This window comes from Spermophilus citellus (genome assembly GCF_964194105.1).
Source record: "Spermophilus citellus genome assembly, chromosome: 5".
In the NCBI taxonomy this organism is placed as follows: domain Eukaryota; kingdom Metazoa; phylum Chordata; class Mammalia; order Rodentia; family Sciuridae; genus Spermophilus; species Spermophilus citellus.
The window spans coordinates 97,786,201-97,811,688 of NC_138186.1; the positions used below are offsets into that span (position 1 = coordinate 97,786,201).

Here is a 25,488-nt window from a genome sequence, read left to right on the forward strand (position 1 = left end):
AAGTCTGTCTCCTCTCTTTCCTCCTCTTTCTACAACTTTGTGCTCTCATCTTAAACTCTTCCCTCTTGTCACTGTGTCATGCATGCTGGATTGTGGGAGATGCACCTTACAGTCCTGCACTCTGCTGCTTAGGAATCTGAGGACCAGAGAGGTAAAAGGACTTGCTCAAAACCAAACAGCAAACTGGAAACAGAGGCCCTCTCTTCTCGAGGATAGATGTCTAGTGGTTCTTGGAAGGCATTCTCCTTCTGGGAGCCAGGCACAGTCTCTAAGCCTCTTCATTCCAGTTATGAAACATGGTCTTCATCACTAGATCTTGCAAAGAAACTGATGTTAGAAAAATAAAAGACTACTTTTATTATTTTCTTTATTCTAAATTACCATTTAAATAAGCATTTCCAGATTTCTGGGCATCAACAGCTCATGAAGGAACTATTCTTGCTCTTAAGGAACTTCCATTCTAAAATTATACAAGACACAGAAGAGATAGACACAGGGAGAGACACTATGCTTTTCTTTTTTTGGTAAGGGCTGGAGGAAGTGCAGAGAAGGGAGAGAAAATAGAAAAGGATAGAGAACCATGGGCACTGTTTGGTGGATGGAAATAGCCTGAGAATCAGCAAAGAACTTGATGGGATCTGTCCCCAGGAAGAAGGAATTTCGAAGCTGTGGCAACTATTTATTTATTTTTGCATATGGAATCTGCCATTTTATGCAACTGATAAAATCAAGGACAATTAGACCAAATTGAGCTTTAATTTTGGATTGAAAATGTAATTCTTCCACTGAGAACTCCCTCCCACAACATCTGAAATTACTAACTAGCTGCAGAAGGCACCCAGAGCCATCAGCCTAGATAAGACTGAGTTTATTGCTTGTCAAAAATGAAGACACTGATAAGATCCAGTGAGCTCCTGCAGGGCATTAGAAAGTCTAGACAAGATGCAGATTAAGGATGCACTCCAGGGAGTATTATTTAAAGCAGTTGCTTATTTACAGTCGGCTCAACTTAAGGACTAAGAAAGAAAAAGTAACCTTAGCACCCCTGAGGCTGCTGTGCTGTTGGTTGTGGGTTATCCAGTCAAGAGCTAGATTTTTCCTTACAACTTCATTCTCCAAAATGTGCTAAACTTCCCCTTAGCTTAAAAAAAAAAAAAAAAAAAAAAGCCAAATTCTACCACTTCTTTTCTCCAAATCTCTGTCCTTTATCAGTCTGGTCCGTAACAGCACAGCACCAAAGTTTAAAGCTCTGACTTTCTGAGGCCAGACAGATCTGCGGGGTGACCCTTTCTTACCTGCTCAACTCCCAGTGACCTGGACAAGCAAGTTCTCCTTGGGATTCAAGGCTGAGTGCCAACAGCTGCCACAACATCTGTATCCCAGGACTGCTGATGGGATTGGAGGTTGGCTCAGATTTGAAGTTCAAAAAATGTTGAACTTTATCATTATCATTATTATTATCCTCACTTATTACCAAAATGCCTGGACATAAATTCTTTAAATAACAAAGTGTTAAGTTGTTTTTCAGGAAGACTCCAGTATTCACTCAAGGATGGTTTGAAGCCAGCTTTACAAGAATGGAAGAAGCCAGTTTTTCTAGCCAATGACATTTATTTATTTATTTATTTATTTATTCTAATATGGATAGGTAAAGAAGAACTCAAATTAGCACTATTTGTTGACTTTATGTTTCTATACCTAGAAGACCCAAAAAATCCTCCAGAAAACTTCTAGAACTAGTAAATGAATTCAGCAAAGTAGCAGGATAATTTGTTATACATGACATCAGAATGCATTTAAATTCATAGTAAACATATGAAGCACAATTTTTCATTTCTCTGGTTGTTCAGAGTCACACCATTCATCTCTTCATACATGTACTTAGGGCAATGATGTCCATCTCATTCCACCATCTTTCCTTCCCTCATGCCCGCTCTCTTCCCCTTCTTCCCCTTTGCCCTATCCAAAATTCCTCCATTCCTCTCATGCTCCCTCCCCACACCTATTATAGGTCAGCATCCACTTATCAGAGAAAACATTCAGCCTTCGATTTTGGGGGATTGGCTTACTTCACTTAGCATGATATTCTCTAACTCCATCTATTTACATGCAAATACCATGATTTTCTTTTCTTTTAATGCTGAGTATTATTCCATTGTGTATACATACCACAGTGATGTCACAAGTTCAACCCCCCACCCCCACCCCATGCAGAACATAAGTCCCCCTGGAGAGACCCTGGGACCTGTGAAGAGGCATGGTGGCCAGCTACCCCTGTACAAGGGAACTCAAACTCCTCCTTCTTGCCATCAGATCATCTCACAGCTTCTCCCCCTCTCTTTCTACAAATTCCCCCCAAACCAACTGATCAGGGAGGCAGATGTGAAGGTTTTTTGTTTTTGTTTTATGCCCCTGTCTTCCTTGCTATTTAACCTTGCAATAAAACTTTCATTTTGCAAAAACGAGCACCATGGTATTGACTTCTGTGCATGTTGGCAGTTTCCCTTGCTTGGTAGCATTGCTATAACCATATGGCCTATCACACCTCTAGGCCCCTTTCTCCCAGCACCAGCTGCTGACAATTTTCCTCCCTTTCTTGGCCAGACTTCTGTTGGAAAGCTTAGATGCCTGGGCCAATTTTGATTTTCTTACTGCAAGGACTGGGGACTCTGCATCAATTTCTTGCTTGTCCCCTTGACCAGACAGAGAAGAAAAGGAAACTTTTCTGAAGAGCAGGGTGGTGAGCTCCAGCTAAGATCAGAGAGAGGCAAGGACAGAGTTCATCTCAGGTCTTTATCCTTCAGAAAGCAAAATCCAAGTTGGCGGGTCAGGGGCTGCCTGATGAAAGAGACTGCTTTCCCTTGAAGGAATTTGGCTCAGGCAGAATATGGGGACTGTTCAACAAGAGACCATGCGGAGGATGGTTGCTGGCATGGCGGGAGAGAGACCCTCCCAGTCCTCACCTCTGTGCTCACTGAGTAGTGTCTGGGTTCCAACTAACATGGCAGAACCTGGTATCATGGGCCTTTCCCCGGTCCTTCTGAAATTTCTTTGATTCCCCTTTCCATGTGAAACTTGGATTTGTCTCTTTTTTGTGGAGTAGGAGAGGCAGAAGTTGAGTGAGACTTTGGTATGGAGGGGTCTTGCTGGAGAAGGAAAGGAAAACAAAATGAAGGCTTTGCTCTTGTCTTTTTGCCACTTCCTGCAGGAGTCAAGGCCACCTGTGCAACATGTGGGTACAGCTCCTGCCCCCAAGGGAAAGAAGTGACCAGGGAAGAACTGGAGAGTTACCAGAAGGTCAGGACAGACTTCCTAGACCAGGAAGGGTCCAGACTAGGAGTTAACAGGTAAGTCTGCAGGACATAGGGGTTAGCTAGATCATGGGTTGTTTTGTTTGTTTGTTTTTGTTGTTATTTTTAATCAAAGTTAGCCCATGTGCCAAGGTTAAAATAGACAAACATGGCCACCAGGTATATAATAGAAAATATTGTCCCTGCCCATCTCTCTCCCTCCTGATTTTTATTCCTCATAGATCTTCTGGTATTTACCTCTGTATACTTAGAAAGCTCTTTCTTTCTTTTTATTATTTCTTATCTATTATTTTGAAAGACTATATATATATATTTTTTTGTAAAAATGTATTATATAAAAATATATGTAAATATATATTATAGAAGATATACATATAGTTGCCCCCTCTCCACTTTCTCAGTAATCACTGTTTTCAATTAAATCAGTGATTAGTTTAGTGTTTGCAGCAGAGTTGAGCCCCCTCATGTATTAGAGAAACACCTTAATTTTGTTCCCTTTGTTTTCTTGGCGTTACTACTGCAATTGTCAGTTGGCTTGTTTTTCCATGTAGCTGTTACTGATTCACTCACAACTCCTCCAGCTGAGCCCCATCTCCTTCCACAGGGTCCAGCAGAGCCAGCCTTGAGTCCCTTTGCCTCAGAGGCCCTTTTAGGGAACCTTTGAAGACCCTGCTTCCTCATGTACAAGGGGCCATGCAAAACTTTTTTATTTAACTAGAATGATCTGGGTGCTTTCCTTTAGTTGCATCAGAAGCTACTCTTAACACACGCCTCAGCTTTCTGAGGGAGCAAAATCGAATCCCCTCTCTGGCTTCAAAGCCACTGCCACCTCTATTTGCCAGTCTGATTTATACAATGGCATACAAGAAAATGCAGCTGGTATTCCTTCCAGGTGCACAGTAATTTAACTCAGTGCTATCAAAGCCATTCCAAGTAAAAAGGCCTCCTGGGCTTGTTTTAATGAATAGATAAAGATAATTTGTAATTAGTACATTTAGTTGTTAATATGCAAATTAGGCCTGCTGTTATCTGTAATTAGCACCAAATTCTTGATTGCTAAGGACACTGCTAAAATACTCAGGAAAGCCTGTAATCCTCACCCAAGACCAGGACTCTCCCAGAACTCTCCTCCAGCCTCCAGCAGGGTTCCCATCCCACTGCACGCCCTTCCCAGGCGTCCCTGCCTGCTGGATCTCCCCTCTCCATGTTCTAGAAGCACCTGGAACTAGTGTACAACTGAACTCAAGTTCTGTTCCCTTCCTATACTTGTAGACCTTGTAGGAAATTAGGAAATCCTCTCCTCAGCTGCTACCTGTCTCCCCTTCTTCCTCTCCTCGTCCAGCAACGTCCCTATCGCAGGGCTATACCACCCTGGTGCAGTCACCCCACTGCAACCTGGGCCTCCTCCAGAACTCTCTGCTTCCCCCTCCCTCTTCACCTACATCCCACCTGTTCTCCATGTTGCGGCTGCTCCCTCCCCCACCCCACCTCTAAGGCCACACTACCTCTTCCTGGGAGCCCTGCAGTGGCTACCTCCTCATCTCAGAGGGTCCTTCTATTTCTCATGTTGCAGCCGGTGTGGTTTTACCCAACCACCTCTTCAGTTTACATCTTGCAGGTCTCAGTTTCGACATGGTGTCCACTGGGAAGATATCCAAGATCCCAAATTCCCACGTCTGATATAGTGCCCTGTGCCACTTGCTCAGCTCGTCACACTCATGCCCTCCTGTAGTACAGGCCTGTTGATTTGTCTGCTTCACTCCTTAAGAACAGGGCTGGCTATCCTCATCAACTGATGAACACAGTAGGCCATTGTTTTGGTCAACATTTTCATTGCTGTAACTAAAAGAGGAGAAAAAAAATTTATTTGAGGGCTCAAGGTTTCAGAGATCTCAGTCAACAGACAACAGGTTCCATTCCTCAGGGCTTGAGGTGAGGCAGAACATCAAGGCAGAAGAGTGGTAGGAGGAATCAGCTCACATAATGATCAGAGAGCAGAGAGAGACTAAGCTCAACTCGCCAAATATATACCCCAAAGGCATGCCCCCAATGAACTACTTCTTTCAGCCAAACTCTACCCACCTTCAGGTACCACTTGGTTAATCCCATCAGAGGATTAATGCACTAATTGGGTTAAGGCTCTCCTAACTCAATCATTTCACCTCTGAATGTTCTTGCATAGTCTCACACATGAGCTTTTGGGGGACATGTCACATGGAAACCATAAAAGCCATCAACAAATGCTTGTCAAAAAAAAGGCTGAGTCTCAGATTTTTAAAAGTTCTCCACCAATTATTGGTACTTGATGAATATTAATGGTAAACTGCATGCAAGGGTAACCTTTGTCTTAACTGAGCAATTGATGGTGATTTTAGAGTGAGGAAGGCCTAAATGAGTTATTCTCTCTAGTTTTATTGCTGCTCTCAATGCATACTGGTGCACACTGTTCACCCAAGGAGGGCTAGGTAGCCCTGCCCTGGGCCTCAGGGGTCCAGAACCTTCCCATCCCTAGGCTGTGGCTCCTCAAACAGCAGGCTCTCCTGTCTGGCCTGGGTGGCTTCTATGATCTGGCTAGGGTCCGGATCCAGGAAGCCGAGGCAGGCCCCTCCTGCTCTGGCCACATTGTGTATGAGTCTCTCAACTCTGTCTCCCACATCTGCAGCCACTGGCCCCAAATGCAGATTAAGTCTTTTGATGGCAGGCTCTAAAAACACAAGGAAGATTTTCTCTTTGGTAGGAACATTTGAAATAACATCTTTTCAAGTGTGTCGAAGATCAGAATATGAATAGGATGGGGGAGTGGTAGGAAGGGGCTGAGGAGGAGGGGCCCACAGCAGCTTGGACCATGCTGAAAGGGGCGGCAGTGATGCTCGCTTTCTTTTCTCTACAAAATGACAGAATCGCTGTGGGGACATTTACAGCCAGAATTTCTTTGACATTTTTAAATCTCCGAAATCATCAAAAATAAAACAGTGTACCATGTGCGTTGGCAAAGGAAGTGCTTTATGTCATGGGGTTGTTTAAAAGACACCAGAGGGGCCTGATAGCTTAGTCAAGTCTGTTGGCCGAGTTTGGGGTAATGAAGCATTAGTTGTAGTTTTCTAGGCAGCGCTTACTTGGTGTGGAACCAGGTAGAGAGAACAAGTCACTCTGCAGGCCCACATCACCCTTTTGTAAGAGAGGAAAGAATAGAAGTGGAAACATCCGAGGTACTCAAGAGAAAGATGCATTCACTGAATTAAACCAGCCTTCACAGTTGAGGCTTAGATGTGGGTGCTACACAGGGCTTACCCCTGTGAATCTAGCAAATTCTAGAAGCCTTAGCTTCTTGTTCAGAGGGCGAGGAATGGAGCCCAACAATTCTTGGAGGGTCCTGGATTCTCAATTCCTCCTCTTGCTCCTCGGCCCCAGGATCTGGCTTGTTAGCCAAAACTCATGAAAAAGTACTTTGCCCAGAAGTCAAAGAAATGGTGACCCTGGGGCTAGAGATGTGGCTCAAGCGGTAGTGCGCTCGCCTGGCATGCATGCGGCCCGGGTTCAATCCTCAGCACCACATACAAACAAAGATGTTATGTCTACCGAGAACTAAAAAATAAATATTAAAAAATTCTCTCTCTCTCTCTCTCTCTCTCTCTCTCTCTCTCTCTCTCTCTCTCTTAAAAAAAAAAAAAAGAAAAAAAAGAAAGAAAGAAATGGTGACCCTGAAGGTCCAGTGAAGAGTTGAGTTAGCTCTCCTGAAAAGTCACTTGGCCACCTCTATATAAATCATATCCTTTCCCATTCATGCTTCACCTGAGATTTCATAATGACACCACTTTCCACAGCTTTTGCCCAGTTAATGTCTTTGGGGATCCAGGGCAATGCCACAACCCAGCAGCCCCCCCAGCACTGAGACACAATTCCCAGCAAAGATGCCTGACAACAGGGGGAAGCTTCAGTGTTGCAAGTTATGCTATTTTCTGAGCAGAAAGAGCAAAAATGAGGGAGAAAAGGGGCCTGGGTCTTGTGACCCCATCTCAGAAAATGGGCTGATGGAGCCTGAAACAGACTCCCTGGCATAGCTTGACTCTGGACTGGGCCTTCCAGGAAACCCAGGATATAACTGGGCTGGTTCCAAGGATGCAAACCAGTGATACTGGACTCTCTACAACTTTCTATTAACAGAAGCATGGGATCCATCCCAGCAGTGTAACCCTGTCCCACATGTAGGTTGATCACTGCACTTGGAAAAAGGGAGTCAGCTTGGGGCTGACATTTCTTCTCCATCATCTTTGCAAATACACCCAGAAATGTTCGGCAACTTGTTAGGTGCCAAGAATGAGGGGGTCTCCTGACCAAAACTTACTCCGTGGCAGCAGCCCACCACAGCTCCACACTGATTCTCCAACTCCAAAATTGTACAAAAAGTTGTTTCTAGATTCTGAAACTTTTTAGATTGTAGCAACTTTGAGTATTAACTAGGCAGAAGCTGTGGACTCTCATTTAAGAAAAATTCTGCCTATAATTTCCTTTGAAATCAGGAACCTTTGGAGCTTATATATAGTTTCCAGATAAGAGCCTGGCTTAGGAGTTGATCAACAAAAGTCTCTTCAAGAGGAAGATTCTTTACCATGGTGTGTAAATTATTTTCTCCCTGAATATATTGTAAATGACCAGTTTTGCCAACATTCAAATTAGTTTCTCCTTTTCTAGGAAGTCTATGCTGATGAAGAGACTGAGTTGGAGGGCATCACTGGGAAGTGTGTCTCTTGACCCTGATGCTCTTTCTGAGCAGTGTTTGTCTAGCCCATCATGCTGTGAGTTATTGCCAACTAGCTGGGCGGTGATTTTTGGTGACCAAGGCATACCTGCCTGCCCCTTGAACAATTCTCTGGCAGTCAGGGCTCTTTCTGTCTATGTGGTTGCCACCCTTTTCTCTCTAACCCCCCAAAGATTTCTAGCTGGGTTGGCAGAAGTGCTGGGGCCACATTTTTCCGGGGGCCACTGAAACAGAGGAAGCTGCTGGCCAGTGTCAGCTTTCTCCTGGAAGAGCTGAGGCAGGTGACCAGGCCTGTCTTACGGTGCAGTCTGTGCCCTGCTGAAGATGCAGGAAGGGTGGGAGCAAGGTCTGTGCCATTCATGTCTCATTTGCCATACAGAGGCCTGACAAACCAGCGTCCGCTTCCCAGAGCTGCACGAGGGCTCCATCACTGCGGGACATGATTTGTTCACCTCAAAGCTCTCAACAGTGGCTGCCCATGATTTTGGTCCTTCTTCCTGGAACTGGTTTCCTACAGCCTCTCTTGAACCTCCACAGTGACTGGTTTCCTTCATTTCTCACACTTCCACTACTCATGTGTGCAATTTACAATGGTCATCCCTCCCACCACCCTTGGCCCTGACACACATTCACAGTTGTAAGCTTCCGAGGGCCAAATTGACAGAAAATTCACCTACACACACACACACAGCCTCTATAGCATGGTTAAGGGTTAAGCCAGCCCTGCCTAGATTGAATGTTGCAGGATAAATATTCAAGTTCTAAGAAGAAAAGCCACACAGACACACCAGTGGGAGTGTTTCAAACTTGAAGATTTCCTCTGCAACAGCACTGTTTTTCTCTCAGCAGCAGGCTTAGCTAGCCATGTGAATAATTTTAAACAGCCTGAAAAATTACCATTGATTTCAAAGCATTGATTTTGTGCACCACAGTAACACATTAAATCTCTCTTCTGAATAAGACAAAGAGAACTAAAAGAATAAACTTTCACTCCAAAGAACAGGGTACAGGGTTACTTATGCAACATAATTAATTTAATAAGTTGCTCTTTTCTATCCTGGGTGACCTGCAAAGGACATTTTGCTTCTAGCCAGAAAACCCTGATATACAATAAGCGAAAGCTCAGCTGTGCCCCCCAAGAAGAGAGGAGCTGATGCCTGCCATCTCCAGACACCAGGGCAGATGACCTCATGGTGGGGACCACAGGGACACCTCCTGCCCCAAGATACTGAAATGGGCAGGAGCAGGGGCCAAGCCAGCTGTGTCCTCATGTCCATATATTGTTCTGCCTCTGAATCGGAGTCCTGTCACTTGGGTCGTCCCAGGTGTTTTGTTGTTGAAATTACACATAAAAAGGAGCATGGAGACGTTCATCATGACTCCGTCCCGTGAGGAAGGAGTCTCCTCGGTCATGTGGGAAGGCTTAACACTTACATGTTTTCCAAGTCAAGCCTGTTCCTGTGAGCTTCCATTACCTTTTTTTTCCCTCCCACTGAAGCAGTAATGCTGTCATAACCTGGTTTCTACACTGAAAACAACTTTCCCCACCGTCCTTTACTACCCCATCCCTCCACTTCTCCCCCTCCAAAATAACCCCCCAGAAACTTCCATACTTGGTTTCCCAGCTCAAAGCAAATTTTATTTATTTATTTATTTTTAGAATGCATCAGTTAAATCTGTTCATCTTTTTTGAGTTGAAGGACTGGAAGAAATCACACATCGTTTCTGATGTGATATACCCATGGGCGGTTTTGCATCCTACCCAAAGATAGCTCAACTTCATTTTGAGATGTTTTGCCTTCTTTGGAAATCAAAATCAAACTTTTCAAAGTAGATGTGTGCTTGTGGGTTACGCAACCCCAGGCACCTACCAGTATGTGCTATGGTCTTCTCTTCACCTGGTATAAACTTCTGAGCAAGCCCCGGAGGCATGCATGTGCATCAGGGCTCCAGGAGGGCCCAGGAGCTCACACTCCAGTGTGCAAAGTCAGGTTTAAGGAGACTGTGGGAAGAAAGGAAGTCTATAGGAGGAGGGCTCAGTTTTGGGTGCATTCAGCTTGAGATGACTATTAGACATCCAAGGGAAGATGTCAAGCTGTCACTTGGATGTTCAAGTTTAGCATTCGAGAGTGAGATGGGGCTGGAAATGAACTTGGAAATGGCTCGTGTCTGGGTGGTGCTCATGTTCAGAGTGGAGCAGAGTTCACATGGAGTGTGCACGGAGGTTGGTGGACAGAGCCTGGGCACTGAGTGGAGGTGGGAAGGTGGAGAGTGCTCAGTAAGAGAGACTGAGACAGAGCAGTTGGAGGGAGGAGCAAAGAACCAGGAGAGCACAGTGGCCTGAGGCCAAGTGCAAGCAGGGTCCAACAAGGTGTGTGTGTAGAGGGTCTTCCCGGTTTTAAAACACTCTTATGCAGATTTGCATGAGCCAGTCGGGTGTACACATAAACGGGAACTGTCATAGATGGAGCACTGCAGACTCTGAGGAAATGGAAGGGTTTGGGGTTTTGTTTTTTGTTTTGTTTTGTGTGTGTATGTGTGCTTAAGGATTTGAACCCAGGGCCTCATGCATGCCAGACAAACACTTTACCACTGAGCCACATCCCTGCCTGGAAATTTATTTTATTATTTGCTTTTGTCTGTGAAATTTCCCATTAAGAGAAAACAAAAACTAAAAAACAAAAACTACACACGACAAAAGAATAAAAGCTGTGTAAAGTACTACTGACAAGTTGGTTATGAGGGTGGATCTGGTCCTGGAGAGGGCACTCGTGGTGGTGACAGGAACAGCCCTGTGGAGATGAGAGCATGTGGCACTGGGTTCAAGAGACTCAGAGCAAAAAATGTGGGGTGAACACATGTAATCAATTCCTTCAACAGACTTGAAGAGCACTCCCCTATGGACTAGAGATGGGCTTTCTCAAAGGTCAAATTATCTACCTAATTGAAGGCATTTTTTTTTATCTTCATTTTATTTCTGCAGGGAGTACTGCCAAATGAGCTGGGAATTAGAAGGGCACAGAATCAGCTGTGAGCCCTTGTTAAAGTCCCTTACTGTTCCTGAGTCTCACACAGCTCATCTATAAAATGGGAACCAATGGTCTTAAGGGTCCAGCTTAAAAGCAGTCTTCCAATTTTCTTATCTCTGGGAAGATCCCAGGAGGTGATGAGGGTCTAAAAAGTAGCACCCTTCTCCCCAAACCTCTTCCATTCAGGCAACCTTCTGCTTGTTACTTCTTTTCCATTCTAAGAACAGCACAGGAAGACTGAGAAGAAAGCCAATAACACTAGCAGTTGAGATATGGTGGCTCCTTGATCAAGCCATTCTTGAAGCCATACCTACATTCTGGAATATTCAGTTACCTAGAATAGATGAGTTGGGTTTTTTGTTTGTTTTGATTTGGAACCAAAAAAGTCCCTAGAGTGGGGCAAAAAAGGCAAGTCTTGTATAAGATGAATAAAAAATGCACATCACTATTCCCCACTCTCTGCTCTCTCAGGGTGTGTGTGTTTGTGTGTGCGCGCGCGCACCCGCACGTGCGTGTTTGGAGCCAGCTATATACTCTGATCTTGGAATTTGGTCCTTTTACTCTTTCCTATTTGTCCAGACTGCAACTGCCTTCTGACCTGACTTGATTTCTAGCCCATTCTGGGGTAAAGTTTGTTTTCTTTCAAGCTGTTTCACCTATTCTCTGATCCTAAATCATCAGGACAATGTCCCCTATTCCTTTCCACATGATGACAAAACAAACAAACAAACAAAAAACATAGAAATAATATTTGAATGGTGCCCTCAGGCAAACTAAAGAATTAGGGCATCTATATGGGTCTTAAAGAAGGAGCCCATTATATTTTCTTTATGTCATGTAGCTGTAATAAGAAAAAGTAAATCACAAAATTTCCAGGGAAGATACAGCTTTGTATGAAACTTTGAAATAAGACCTTTCCAGAGTATTAAGTGAGAAACTTGAGCTTGCGTCCATGAATATTCCTTTTTAATATCTAGTCTAATGTTTCAAATAGCTGTCCTCAAATTCGGATCAAAACTTTTTTTTTTTTTTTTTTTTTTTTTTTTTTTTTTTTGGTCCCAGAGATGGAAGCCATGGGTGCTTAACCACTGAGCAATATTCCCAATCATTTTTCATATTTTATTTAGAGACAAGGTCTCACTGAGTTGGCTCAGGGCCTGGTTAAGTTGCTGAGGCTGGCTCTGAACTTGTGATCCTCCTGTCTCAGCCTCCCAAGCCACTTGGATTACAGGTGTGTGCTACCGTGCCCAGTTGGATCAAAACTGTTTAATGATACACTCTTCAAATCCTTAGTAGTCACTATCAGTGAGAAAATTTGCTCAGGTTGGAATAAAAATATTAAAATCATGTTTTGCAACCATTCAAAAATGTTAATGTTTGCAATTATATTTAAAGAATCAAATTTTTCTCACTTCTACAGATTTCTTGCCATTTCTCATTGACATTTCTTGTGATTTTTAATCCAATGGGATCATTTTTACAGCAATTATTTATAAATAAAATGAGGCCCCAATGTGTTGCATGCACAAGGATTATTAAATCAGTCACCCAGACCAGTGGGGTAGAGGAAGGGGGGTTAGGAAAAGGGTGGAAGGGAGGGAAAGAGAAGGTAATGGAGAATAAAATTGATCAATTTATGTTATATGCATATATGAATATGCCAAAATTAATCCCACTGTTATGCAGTTACAATGCACCAATGAAAACATTAAGAAAATCAGTCTCCCAATACCTACAAAATGGGCCATCACACGAGAGGACAGACACTTAGCACCATCTCCGAGAACCCACGCCAGACCCCCAGACACCTCCTTTTGGTCAGCCAAGCTCTGGGCTGTGTGCTCAGCTGCTCTATGGGCCTTGTAAAAGAGGTGCTGCACCATGCTCTGTGGCTGGTCTTACCCTGTGGCTGGCCTCACCAGTCTCTGGTGGAGCACCAGTAAGACAACCAGGTGCACTTGAGGTGGTCATGGTGCTTTTGCTGCAGGGACCCCAGAGTACTCTCAGTCAGGAGCTAGAGTCAAAGCATTGGTGTCTTGAAACTGAGGTCGGGAAGTTCTGGACAGCCCTGTCATCATAAAGTGCATGCTCCCTGCTCCCCCACCATGACCACTACCTGTGGGAACATCTGTTAATCACCTGTTGATACTGGCTAAACCCCAAGCCCCACCACCTCCATTTCTTCCTATTTTCTCTTGACCTCACCCATCCCTACCATATTTCTTGTCACCTACAAACCAAATTCAAGGCCCCATTCTCAGTCCTTGGCTGTCCTGTACTTTAATGGAGTGGTCACAACTCTTTCCTGCCTCCTCTTGCAGAAAACATATCTTGAGCCTGTGGCGTGGTATGTGCATGACGTTCTAGTGACTCAGAAGGCAGAGGCAGGAGGATCATAAGAGCCCAGGAGTTAGAGGTTGGCCTGGACCACACAGCAAGGCCTGGCTTTATTTAAAAAAAAAAAAAAAAAAAAAAAAGCACTCCTGCACTTTCTTAAAGCTCTTCTTGCTTCTTTCTTTACTTCTTGATGCCTTACTTTCTTGGTTGGTTAATTTTTCTCATCCATCCATGGATGTGGGAGTCCCTGACCCATTTTTTACTTCATCTCCTCTATTCACGGCTTTTAGCAAAACTGTCCTGTAGGCAAATATCTAGTCTTTGCCAGCAGTGTGCCTTACCTCACATAGCCAGGACAGCACGTCCACTCATCAGAAGCCCTTAGACATCCAGCCCCCAGTCAGCTCTTCTTCTCCCTCGGGATTCTACCAGCACACCCTTGCCCCACCTCGGCTCAAACCCTCCACAGTCATCTCAGCTTCTCAACTTACTGTTGGATCTTGATGATTCACCCTCCTGAATGCTTGTCACTCTTTGTCTTCTATTTCTGTTGATGCCACCTGATATCCAGTTTTGACTCTCCCCTGGATGATGCCATCACTTCCACACAGGCCTTCACCTGTTTTTCTTCCTTCTGCTCCTTAGATTATTACTGGATTACTCTCACAAAGTGAATTTGTTTGAAAGCTTTCAATAACTCCTTATTATTGATCACATTTAGCCTAATCTCTTAATCTGTCCCCTGCCTATCCATGTAGCCCTACTTCATGTGTAGATTCGAGAAATATTTACTTTGACTGGCTCAGGTAATGGAAATATAGCAATGGATGAAATAAAATTCTTAATTCACATAGAACTTATTCTAGAATGGAGTAATAAAGGCAAACAAGTAAACACACTTGCCAGATCAGGCATGCTTGTAGAAAAATGAAGCAGAATAAAAGAGTCGAAGGAATGGAATTGATAGTTTAGACAGGAGGGTCTGAAAATGCCTTGTGATGAAGGAGAACAAGATAACAAGAGGGTTGAATAAAGGGAGAAGAGACCTATGTGGAATTCTGGTAAGAGCATTCCAGGGACCAGAGAGCTTGCTTGTCAAGTTGGAGAAAGCAAAGGAGCCAGTGTGGATGAGAAGAATGAACGAGGGGGAGGATGGCAGATGAGATCAGAGCGGAGGCTGAAGCCAGGTGATGATGGAGGACCTCGTGGACTGTAGTATGTATGCAGTTAGGACTTTATTCTAAATAGGGTGGAATGCATTGGAAGGTTTTGAGGAATGGAGTGACATGTTCTAAAAAATATTACACTGACAGCATGGTGGACAATGGATGAGGAGGGGGCATACAAGAGTGGAAACTGGGGTAGCAGTTAAGGGGATATTGTGCTAGTCTAGGCAACAGATGAGATGAGAGTTGCTGGAGAGAGTGAGGAGTTGTCAAGTTCATTTTGAAGGTAGTTCTGACAACATTTGATGATGGATTGGACGTAAAATGTGAGAGAAAGAAAAGAGTCAAGGATGATTCAGAAGCAACTGAAAAATGCACTTGCCATTAAGTGAGCTTTAAGGAGATTGTGGGAAGAAAGGAAGTCTATATAGGAGGAGGGCTCAGTTTTGGGTGCATTCAGCTTGAGATGACTATTAGACATCCAAGGGAAGATGTCAAGCTGTCACTTGGATGTTCAAGTTTAGCATTCGAGAGTGAGATGGGGCTGGAAATGAACTTGGAAATGGCTCGTGTCTGGGTGGTGCTCATGTTCAGAGTGGAGCAGAGAAGGTGGAGAGTGGTCAGCAAGGGAGACTGAGACAGAGCAGTTGGAGGGAGAAGCAAAGAACCAGGAGAGCACAGTGGCCTGAGGCCAAGTGCAAGCAGGGTCCAACAAGGTGTGTGTGTAGAGGGTCTTCCAGGTTTTAAAACAATCTTGTGCAGATGTGCATGAGTCAGTCGGTGTACAGATAAACAGGAACTGTTATATGGAGCACTGCAGACTCTGTGGAAATGGAAGTTTATTTTATTGTTTGCTCTTGCCTGTGAAATTTCCCATTTAGACAGACAGACAGACAGACACACACACACACACACACACACACACACACGCACACGAAGCTGTGTGAAGTACTGCTGACAGGTTGGTTATAGGATGGATCTGGCCCTGGAGAGGGCACTGATGGAGATAAGAGCCTGTGGCAATGGGTTCAAGAGACTCAGAGGAAAGAAACATGGGGTGAACACATGCAATTAACTCCTTCAAGTGACGTTGAAACGGGTCATTGTCAGAGAGATCAAGAGGCCCAGGGAGGGTGGCTAATATGCTGGTTAAAATGAAGTGATGTCAACTGTATTTCCAACCACTCCCCTCACACAGCTCTGGACAGAGCCTTCCGTTGCCCCTTCCCTGCACTCCCTTGTTCACACCTCCCTGCCCCATTTATCCCATCCACCCATCAAGGCCTAGATTCTCTCTCACCATGTGCATCACCCCAGTTGCATCAGTTGTTTTCAGTGTTCCATTTCACCCTACAATCATTTTCAAGAAGCTTTTAGACATGAGTTTTGGTTGTGGTGTTATCCAATGGGGGTCTTTACAGCCCTCATCTTTAATGTATAACAGAACATACTTGTTTATACTGAAGATCAGAACTACACAATGCTCCCCTGATTGACTTCAGAAGGGATGAACTTCTATAGAAACTGTAAAGTTTCTTATTCCTTTAGATCCTGGAAGATAGCATTCAATAGTAGCCAACAAGAACAGGATCTTTCACTTGTCCTTCCCACTTGAAAAAAACAAGGCTAGAAAGCACTGATTCATACTAAGGGATCATGGGCTAGAATTTATTTTTCAAGAAAAGCCTCAGCAGTTACCAAAGGATTTCTCTTTGAAAACGTCAGAAAATGGGTGGGAGCGGGTAGGTTGGGAGAACAAGCCTTCTAGTTTAAGGTATGGCAAGTTCAATGAAACTGCACTGAAAAATAAGACATGGTTAAAAACACTCCTTCCCTTACACCTCCCTCAGAGTGTGTCACAGCGAGGAGACCAGGACACTTTCTTAAGATCCTTCCTGCTGAGAAGCTTTCCTTAGAAGCACTCATTTTCAATGCAAAAGGCAAGAACAGACAAGACATTTCTGATCAGGATTAAATACGAGATGTGTTAGAGGAGGCCTCTGAAGAAATTCTTAACAAGAGATGTTATCAGTGCTTTTATTATGGTAAAAAGACTAGAGTGACCAAAAAAAAAAAAAAAAATTAAGTTTATGAATGACTAACATGAGGGGGACCACAGCACAAAAGAGTATTTGAATGTCCTGTCCCTTTTCCTACCAAGTGACAACTATTGCCAAACTCTGCTGTGGGTCACAGAGATGAGTCCCTGTGCTATGTTCAGGGGCCCTTATCTTGAGGGGAGACCAAAGGAGAAGAGTATAAAGGGTCCATTCAGCAGACTCTCTGTAGGGGGAAGGCTCCCTTGATCCTGAGATGAAAGGCAATTGGGGGACTGCCCATAGAAGCAGCACCACGGCCATGTGTGAAGGCTCCTGGGCTCATCAGAGGATGGGGAAACGAGCAGCTGTGCCACTGCATTGCAGGGCAGGCCTGAAAGCAAACCTAGGTGTGCAGGTTGGGCACAGCACTAAGGAAAATAGATTGTGGACAAGGTTCTGAGTTTTGTTTTATTGTTTGTAGTAGTGGGGACTGAATCCACTGAGCTACCTGCTCAGCCCTTTTGTTTCACATTTTTAGAATTTTGAGGCAGGGTCTCATAAAAGTTGCCCATGCTGATCTCAAATGTGCGATCCTCCTGCATCAGAAAAAGGAGTCACTGAGATTATAGTTAATGTGCCACTGTTTGGCTTTGAGGTTATGAAAACTGTGGCACTCTGTTGGTCTGATTTGTTATTAAGGCCAAATTCTGTTTTTCTGTGTTGTTTGGCTATGCTCTGACTGAGCCTCAAACAGTTGAGAGTTTCATTCTTTTGGGATATTTTTAAATATCCAGGTAATTCCAGTTGTCACCTATGAACCTTGGGTCACAAGAGAATCAACCCCTAAGATTAGCTACTGTGAGGCAATCTATTCTGGCAATTCTGTTACTGAAATGACCTTTGGTTATAGAACCAATGCTGCTTTGAGTTTCCATGTCCACTTTCATGATGATGAGAAGCTCCTGCCTGGAATTCCACCTGTGCAACCGTGGTGTTGTGCTGTGTGATTCCCAGCCTCAGTCCTTGAAAAAGATTTCACCAGCCTGGAGTGAAATATAGAAGCAAAGGACAATGCCCTGAATCTATCATAAACTCTGTTCTATGTAAAACTCTGCTTTCTTCTAAAATATGTCCTACTTTCTTTTTTGGGTGTTAAGTTTTCTCTTGTTTTATTAAATGATGGCAACGTAATTATTTTTGAAATGCCTTTCATGGAAAAATAGTTGGCAACCCAAGATCCATTCCCTGATGTTTGGAATATGAAATCTGGAAGACTAGGTGGCCCCAGCTTGGAGTCCCCTCTACCACCGCCTTGTATCATGCACAGTAGTCACCTAGTGATAGTCAGATGACGGACAGGTACATCCAGGTAAACCAAGTGTCAGAGCTGACAGCCAACTATGCCACCAATCAAGAAAATTTTGGCCCAGGATGTAATTTAATCACTTATTGCTTCCTAATTACAGCTTTGGAATTTAGCATCTTAGTGAGAATATTAAACTTCCCTTCATGGTAGCTTAGTCACTCACATTTAAATATTATTAAGTAGTTAAATAAGGTCCTACTGCTCTCAACTTCATTTCCTTTTAGAGAGAGGTGTGTAAAGCCTATCACTCTGTCAGCACCAAAGAAACCATTTAAATAATTTGGGATGCCTGGAGGATGGGGTCATCTACCCAGGGACTATAAGAAAGGACGCATTTAGGAGACTACTGTACAAAAACTTAGCCATTGGAGTAGAAAGACCTTATTGGGTTTCAGCTCACAACTTAAGACTCAGGTTCTTCATCTGAAAAGTCAGTAAGAGTACCTATATGCACAGAGTAGCTGTCCTTAAACAGTTTAGCTCTTAGTGGAAACTTAGTCCTGATAAAAAGCTATAATTGTTAAGACAGGAGATTTACAAAATACTGGCTTTTATACAAGAATCATGGTTGGACCTAGAAAGGTTCTCTTTGATCATCTGGCTCAACCTTGCTATTTCACAAATTGAAAAAAAGGGGGAAAGGGCTCCAAAGAACTTAGATCAGTAAGAGGCAGAGCCTGGATTTGTTTCTGGGTCTGACCCAAGGGCTTCTAGGTTTCCCTCTGCCCCTGGGTCAGGGCTTTCTTCACAACATAAGTTTTTTTCATGTGGGAATATGAGGTTGTTGATTTTCAAGGTTTCTTGAGCCAGGAAGAACTCTATGCATAGTACAAAATGGTGGTATCATTTAAACATTTAAAGATGGCAAATTCCATATAAAAATGCACAGTCAACACAAAAATTTGGTAGTTTGCTACTTCTTCACTTTGGGCTATTTATTGCTGAGTATTTTAAAAGAATTAAATGCATTAAAAATAATGTAATAGAATACTCATAGTGTAACCTCCTAAGGTAAGGTAGATAAACAAAAATGTAAACATCATATAAAGATGTCCTCCCCCAACTCTCCTAGCTTTCAAAAATACAATCCCCATGTCAATCAAATTAGTTTCATATGGATAACAAAAACCAGTTTCTCAGGAAGAAAAATAGAAGATATTTTAAAGACATGATTTTAATCTCTAGAGTACAGCAAAACTAGATACGTTACATTGGGTGTGGCTGACAGGAACAGGATCGGATACCAACAACAGAAGAAACACAAAAGCAACACCAGTGAAAACAAAGTAAACACTTTCTTATTTTAAATCAGTAGTTTTATTACAATACGCACTGACACACAATTAGAGAAGGAATGTTCTGACATTTCTGAGCATTTCACGGAAAGCAAATGTAACCATCCAGGCAGTAGAGTCATCCACACCTTTTCCAAACAAAAAGCTAAAGCTTTTTACATGTGATAACTCAGGAAAAGCAAAATTTTCTTCTCCTTATCTAAAATACCTCAGTCTTAGAAAATAGCTATTGGGAAGTGACCTAAGAAGGGAAGGGTTTCCTTATAATGTCCCAAGTCCTGCTTCTAGGTTCCCCTCTGCCCTTGACTCTCTAAATGACTTGTTATGATACTCTAAATGGTAGCATGTTTGGGGGCTAAATGGAATCTACTTATAAGGCCAACTATTGTACTTCAATAGAAAGGAAAGGATAAGTTTAGAAAATTAAGTCCTGCTAAATGCACAATGGCAAAAAGAAAATATCTGGGTGTATTAAAAATCAGATGCTCTTTTCACATGACTCATTTCAAAGGTTATGGTTACCATAAACATTTTAACTCTAAAAGATCATTGGCAAAAGCTTGCTTTTGCACGGGCTCAAAAGCAAGCAACATACCATGTGAAGAGTTGCTAATCCTGGGGAAGCAGGCATCAGGCTACTTGGAGTTGCATAGTCATTTTTTTTTTTTTTTAAAGATTCACTTTGTAAAAGACACATGGACCCTTGAGAATTTCCCCTTTTTCAGTAGTCACTGTGGCATTCAGATGTTTAAATCCCTTTAGCGCCCAAACATACAAAAGCACTTTAGGAAAAAAACATTAAAATGGCATTTTGGATAAGTTCACACTACACATTACATAACTTGGGAACAATAAAGGAAAAAGCCCAAGCATGACTCTAATACTTCACATAGAAAAGCACTGCATGAGAAAACTGTTTAAAAACATTAAAACTCAGGTGCATATAAATACATTTTTGGTTAATCTGTGCTATGTCATATAGAAATCCTGTCACATATTCAGCCTGCTAGGTAACTCATTTGGGTTTTCATGTCTGGCTGCATCAGTAGAAGAATATACACTGTTGCATATACTTACATATATATGCATATACATATATAAAATTTAGATCATGAAAATTTGTTTTAAATACATATATTTAAAACATGTACCTCTAAAAATAAATACATTAGCCTCTAATCAGCTAATTCTCAGAGTTCCTTCACAAATCAATCAGAATACAGTTTCTCAACAATGGCAGATGACCAATTACCTGCCCTTTAAACCCATTATCTCTCAGTAAACATTTTGGAATTCAGATGTATCACTGAAATAACATCCCTAGAATAGAATATAGATACAGTTTTGGCTTTGACAGTAAATGTCTTGATTTCCTTGATGTTTAGTTCCTACAAGTGTAGGATTTTCTAGTGACAGCATTCCATTCTGTTGATATTACCTTCTAATAAGAGGAGTCAGCTGGCATTTCCTTGGCCATTTTGTTTTAGGGAACTAACACAACATCATCTGTATTTGATATCGCTTTCATAGATCACAGTGAGTTGTGTGTTTTAATGTAATTTATAACATGTTGATACCACTGAGGTAAAGCAGAAGTAGCCCTGGCATTTAAAAATGAAAAGTCTCCCAGGAGAGCCATACATAAAGGACCTGGTGGTAAGTAGTTCAAAACTATTGCCAGAATGGACACACCGGATATCTGATATTGTACTCCAAACAATAGAAACAGATTAAAATACTCAAAGGACTTGTTAAAGAAGCAATGCAAGTCACAAAAATGGAGCTTTACTTTTTTACTTTTACATCTCCAAAACAACTTCTTAAAATAATATAAGCCAGACCAAGTTGTTTAATACACAATACCTAACAACTTTGTCATCTGTTTCTGAATACAGGAATTTCAGAAATGTAGGGGATCATGATAAATGATAGCAAGAACTTTTAATTCCATTGCCTATACTTTTAAGAGGAAAATTTGCCATAGTTGAAACACAGCTTCTAAAATATACAGAGTTTTATGCACTCACAGTTCCAGATTGCTAACTTTATAAATTAAAGGTAAAGTTATCCATATACAAACAAGGCCTCTTTTTCATTGATTTCAATCTCATTTAAACCTTTGGATATTTCAATCTTCAGATTACACAAGGTAAGGCTGAGTTTATCAGATATAAATTAAATATTTAAGTCCATTAGGTACTGTAGCACTGAGGAAACAAATGCATCAAATAATATACAGGTTGGCTACAATACCTTCCTTTTTCTTTTTTTTTTTTTAATTCAAATGTGCATCAACATTAAGTCACACTTGTTTTTTCATTTTTCTGGCTGCAAAAATGGGGCAATAGCATTTTTTCTCACTCATCTTTCCTCTTGAGCCTGAAGTCAGAGGCAGGTAGGTCTTAAGTTGAAGGACGTGGCCTTTTGGGAGGTGGTGGTGGCATGAGCTCGGTGTCAGGGTCCAGGTGATGCTTTCTCTTCTGCCCTTGAGAAGCTAACACACATCTGTCAATGAACTCAAACAGCATCTCCTTGGTGACAGGGTTTGATATGCTATTGCACACAGCTGTGGACAAAGGGAGACAAGCATCTCATGTGAGGGTTAATTAGGGAAGCTGACTCACCACACACAGGCTTGTGAGAAAGGTTTAAACACTGCCATTTTACCAAAGGATGACATGCTTCTGATTAAACTAATCTCCTCCCTCTGCCCACCCTCCAAATAACTGCTTTCCTAGGGGTGATTCTTTACTGGAATATTAATTTTAAACTAAAACTTTAGGTATTTGGGTTATAAGCATGTCTTCACTATGGTTTTCTATTCCTTCAAACAGTTTTTTATGGGATTCTAGTCTAGCACCGTACACTGAACTATTGTCCATACTTTGTAGTGCACTTTTTCTATAGATGTTTTAGTCAATCTTCCAATTTTCCCTCAGGAAGATGTCCATTCTGAAACACTTAGCATAGCATTACTCACCATGCCTATGGCAGACCATATTATTTTATTTTAATAACTTCTTTGAAAATTGTCTAATAAATAAAGCATCTTTTCTTAAATGACCAAAATTTAGTACCAATCATTTTCACTTTATTTACCTACTTGATTTTGGGAAAAAAGACACTGGCTTAATCATTGCTACTTTTGAACTCATCCCAAACGTGGATACTAATTCAAGCCCTTAAATGTACAATAATCACTTTTAAACTGCAAAACCTAAACTGGCAATTTCTGTATTTTCTTCTAAGCTTATCATATCATTGATTAAGCATGCTAAAGTCCACAACTCTATTAACCTTTAATCTTGTTTTTTACCTTTTTCAACTCCAGTAAAAAATGTAATCTAGGGCAACTGCTACTAGTAATAAGTATACCCTATAAATTTCAATTAACTTGTGTTGTTTCTCATAAAAAAAAAAACTTAATTATTCTGAAAATCCCAAAAGCATTCAGATTGTACCCAAAGAACACTTTGAAGGATGGCATAGCAGATTTTGTGTTTTTTAAAATGGTTTTCATTTACTTTGTTCTCCATTGTTTGTAAAATTATTTTAGGAGCTGGAAATTACTTTCCCCTGCTAATTTTGTCTTTTACCATCTGGCGAACAATGATTTGTATAGTTTTGAATAGATCTGAAATTATCATGGCTTTTGTTGTTGTTGTTGGATAAATTCAACTTGTATATAGCCCAGTATCCTGCCCTTTACACTCTCTTCTGGGCACATGGCACAAGCCCACTAGTTTAGAGAGGAAAACCTAAAGCTGACTGAAACCAAATAGGGTGCCAGACATGACACTGCTCTGGTCAACAAGGGTGAGGTACAAATGACTCTATGTACCATCAAGTAGAATGGCACATACAGCAGAATCTGGGTTCTAACAACTTAGTTTTGTTTTTTTTTTTAATGTAATAACTACTGGTAGGTTGTCATACTCACCCATGGCAGTGTTGTAGGCATTAGGAAAACTTTTGTCTGTTCTCTGTCTCATGAAGACCCAGCTGTTGTTCTCAAATTTGCATTCTATAATTTTGTTGTCATACTGTTTTAGCTCTTTTGTCACCTGTTTTAAAAGAGAATTGACAAAAATATTTAAATCATTTGAAAGGCTTTTTGCTTCCACTATGTGACAGACACATTAGGAAATGCCAAAAACACCTCAGTAACTCTTCATGCAGAGCTCGTTGTCATCTGAAGTGTCTAATCAAGCCTAAAGATATGGTGTGCACTCCCTTGTACACATGCTCATTTATCCGACATTTTATAAATAGTCATGAAAACGGCTGTCAATATATAGCAATTAAAAGAAGCTAAGCAGAAAGCAGCCACTTCTGGGCCAAATGCAAATATGTTACCATGGGGACCAAGCCTTCAATACTGTCTGTGTCTGTGGCTTTCAGAAATTGAGTATACTGATTAGGTTTCCTCAACCTTCAGGAAGGTCTCACTATCTAAATTCCTATGTCAAAATCCAAGAATTTCCCCTTATTCATAAAAAGAAAAAGTTGCACATAAAAAATAAATGGCAGAACCAAACCCAAGCAATGTGCATCCTAAATATTTTGCTTTTAAGTAGAAATAATTAACCAAAAAACTAATCTTTAGGCTACTTTCTTCTCATCTGCCAAACTTGCATGAATATAGAGATGAAGCTACTTTGACTTTAGTTGGTGGGTTTCTTGGCTTCTTCACTTCAGATGATTGAATGTGGATTAAAACTTACTTTATCAAAGCTAAAAAGTATCCATGGTAACTACAGAACCTTTCAAAAGATATTCCACTGGGCTGTGAGGACAGTTTTCATAAATAGGAACCAAAGCTTATCTTTGCAGTTTTCAAATCAAATGCCAGTCATGGTAATATTTTAATTCTGTCCTCATCTTTCACAGCTAACAACTTTTCCTCACAATATGGTAGATTGCAATCATTTAACTTCATTAGCATTATTTGAAATGCTCTCATTTTTCTACCCACATATTCACTATTACCTAGGAATATGAAGGGAAGGAAATTTTTAAAAGATGCTTTCAATTCACAGATTAGATAGTGCATATCTTCATAAAAACTTTCAAATTGTATTTCTTGTCCCTTAATGAGCATTATATTTGATTGAACTATTTGCATTTTTAACAAATCTAACGATTCCAACATTTTCAATGGTTCTGGAACTAGACCTGCCTCCAAAAACTGATGGTCAATGGTCCACTTGCAAACCTGTATCTTTATTCTCAACTATCCATCATGGTAGACTAGACTCTCCTGCACTTTTTACTAGGGACCCACCTTTTTACTTTTGATTTACTATTTATAGCCAAGTATTAGGCAATTCATTCAATTAGATAACCACATGTATGTTATACTATTTGAAAGATCTAACAGAAATTTGTTTCCAACCCCTTCAAAGTCTTCATTTTCTTATTTCTAAAATGGGTAAACAAGTTCCTAATTTACTGAGTCATTGCAAGAATAATAAATAAAAATGCCTGGGACATCATAGATAATCAGTAAAATTGGTAATTGAATATAAAATTGGCAATGAAACATTTCTTTCTAAAAACTGGTTAAAAAAAGTATACCATCTTAACAGTTTTCAAGTATACAGTTCAGTCATGCTAAGTATATTCACATTGCTGCACAACAGATCTCTCAGGCTTTTTCATCTTACAACACTGCAACTCTGGACCCACTAAGCATTAATTCTCCCTTCCACCCAGACTTTTCTATTTTCTGCTTCTGTGATTTTGACTACTTCAGATACTTCAAATGAGTAGAATCACACAGTATTTGTCCTTTTCTGACTGACTTAGCAAAATGTCCTTGAGGTTCATTCATGTTATAGCATGTGACAGGAGTTCCTTCTTCTTTATAGCTACATAACATTCCATCATATGTATATATCAAGTTGCCTTTAACTATGTCAATGAACTTTTGGGTTCCTTCTACTTCTTGGCCATTATGAATAATGTTGCTGTTAATGTGGGAGCACAAATATCTCTTCAAGATCCTGCTTTGAGTTCTTTTGGAAAGTCAGAAGTGGGGTTGCTGGATCATATAGTAATTCTGTTTTTAATTTTTTGCAGAACCTTCATACTGTTTCCCAAAACGGTCGCACCTTTTACATTCCTACCAACTGCGGGGTTCCAACTTCTCTGTATGCTCACCAACATGTGTCGTCTACTTTTGAT

General features: G+C 41.4%; 1 protein-coding gene and 1 long non-coding RNA gene across 3 annotated transcripts in view; both read right to left on the bottom strand.

Annotated features, from left to right (window-relative positions):
- Positions 1-2,253: 2,253 nt before the first annotated feature.
- LOC308650165 lies at positions 2,254-13,896 on the bottom strand. Its single transcript, XR_014022271.1, has 3 exons — positions 13,778-13,896; positions 4,817-5,153; positions 2,254-3,146 (listed from the first exon to the last, which is right to left on the bottom strand). It is a non-coding gene; the product is annotated as an uncharacterized lncRNA (long non-coding RNA).
- Positions 13,897-19,206: 5,310 nt separating this feature from the next.
- RNGTT (RNA guanylyltransferase and 5'-phosphatase) overlaps positions 19,207-25,488 on the bottom strand; it is a 226,184-nt gene continuing 219,902 nt past the window's right edge. Inside the window, exons 15-16 of one of the 2 annotated variants that reach the window (XM_081293720.1) lie at positions 23,243-23,366; positions 19,207-21,868 (exon numbers count right to left, since the gene is read on the bottom strand). In XM_081293720.1, coding sequence (XP_081149846.1) covers positions 21,705-21,868; positions 23,243-23,366 — 288 coding nt within the window. In that variant the 3' untranslated portion in view covers positions 19,207-21,704. Of the gene's footprint in view, positions 21,869-23,242; positions 23,367-25,488 lie in introns of those variants that run through there. The other variant, XR_014021908.1, reaches the window with a different exon arrangement.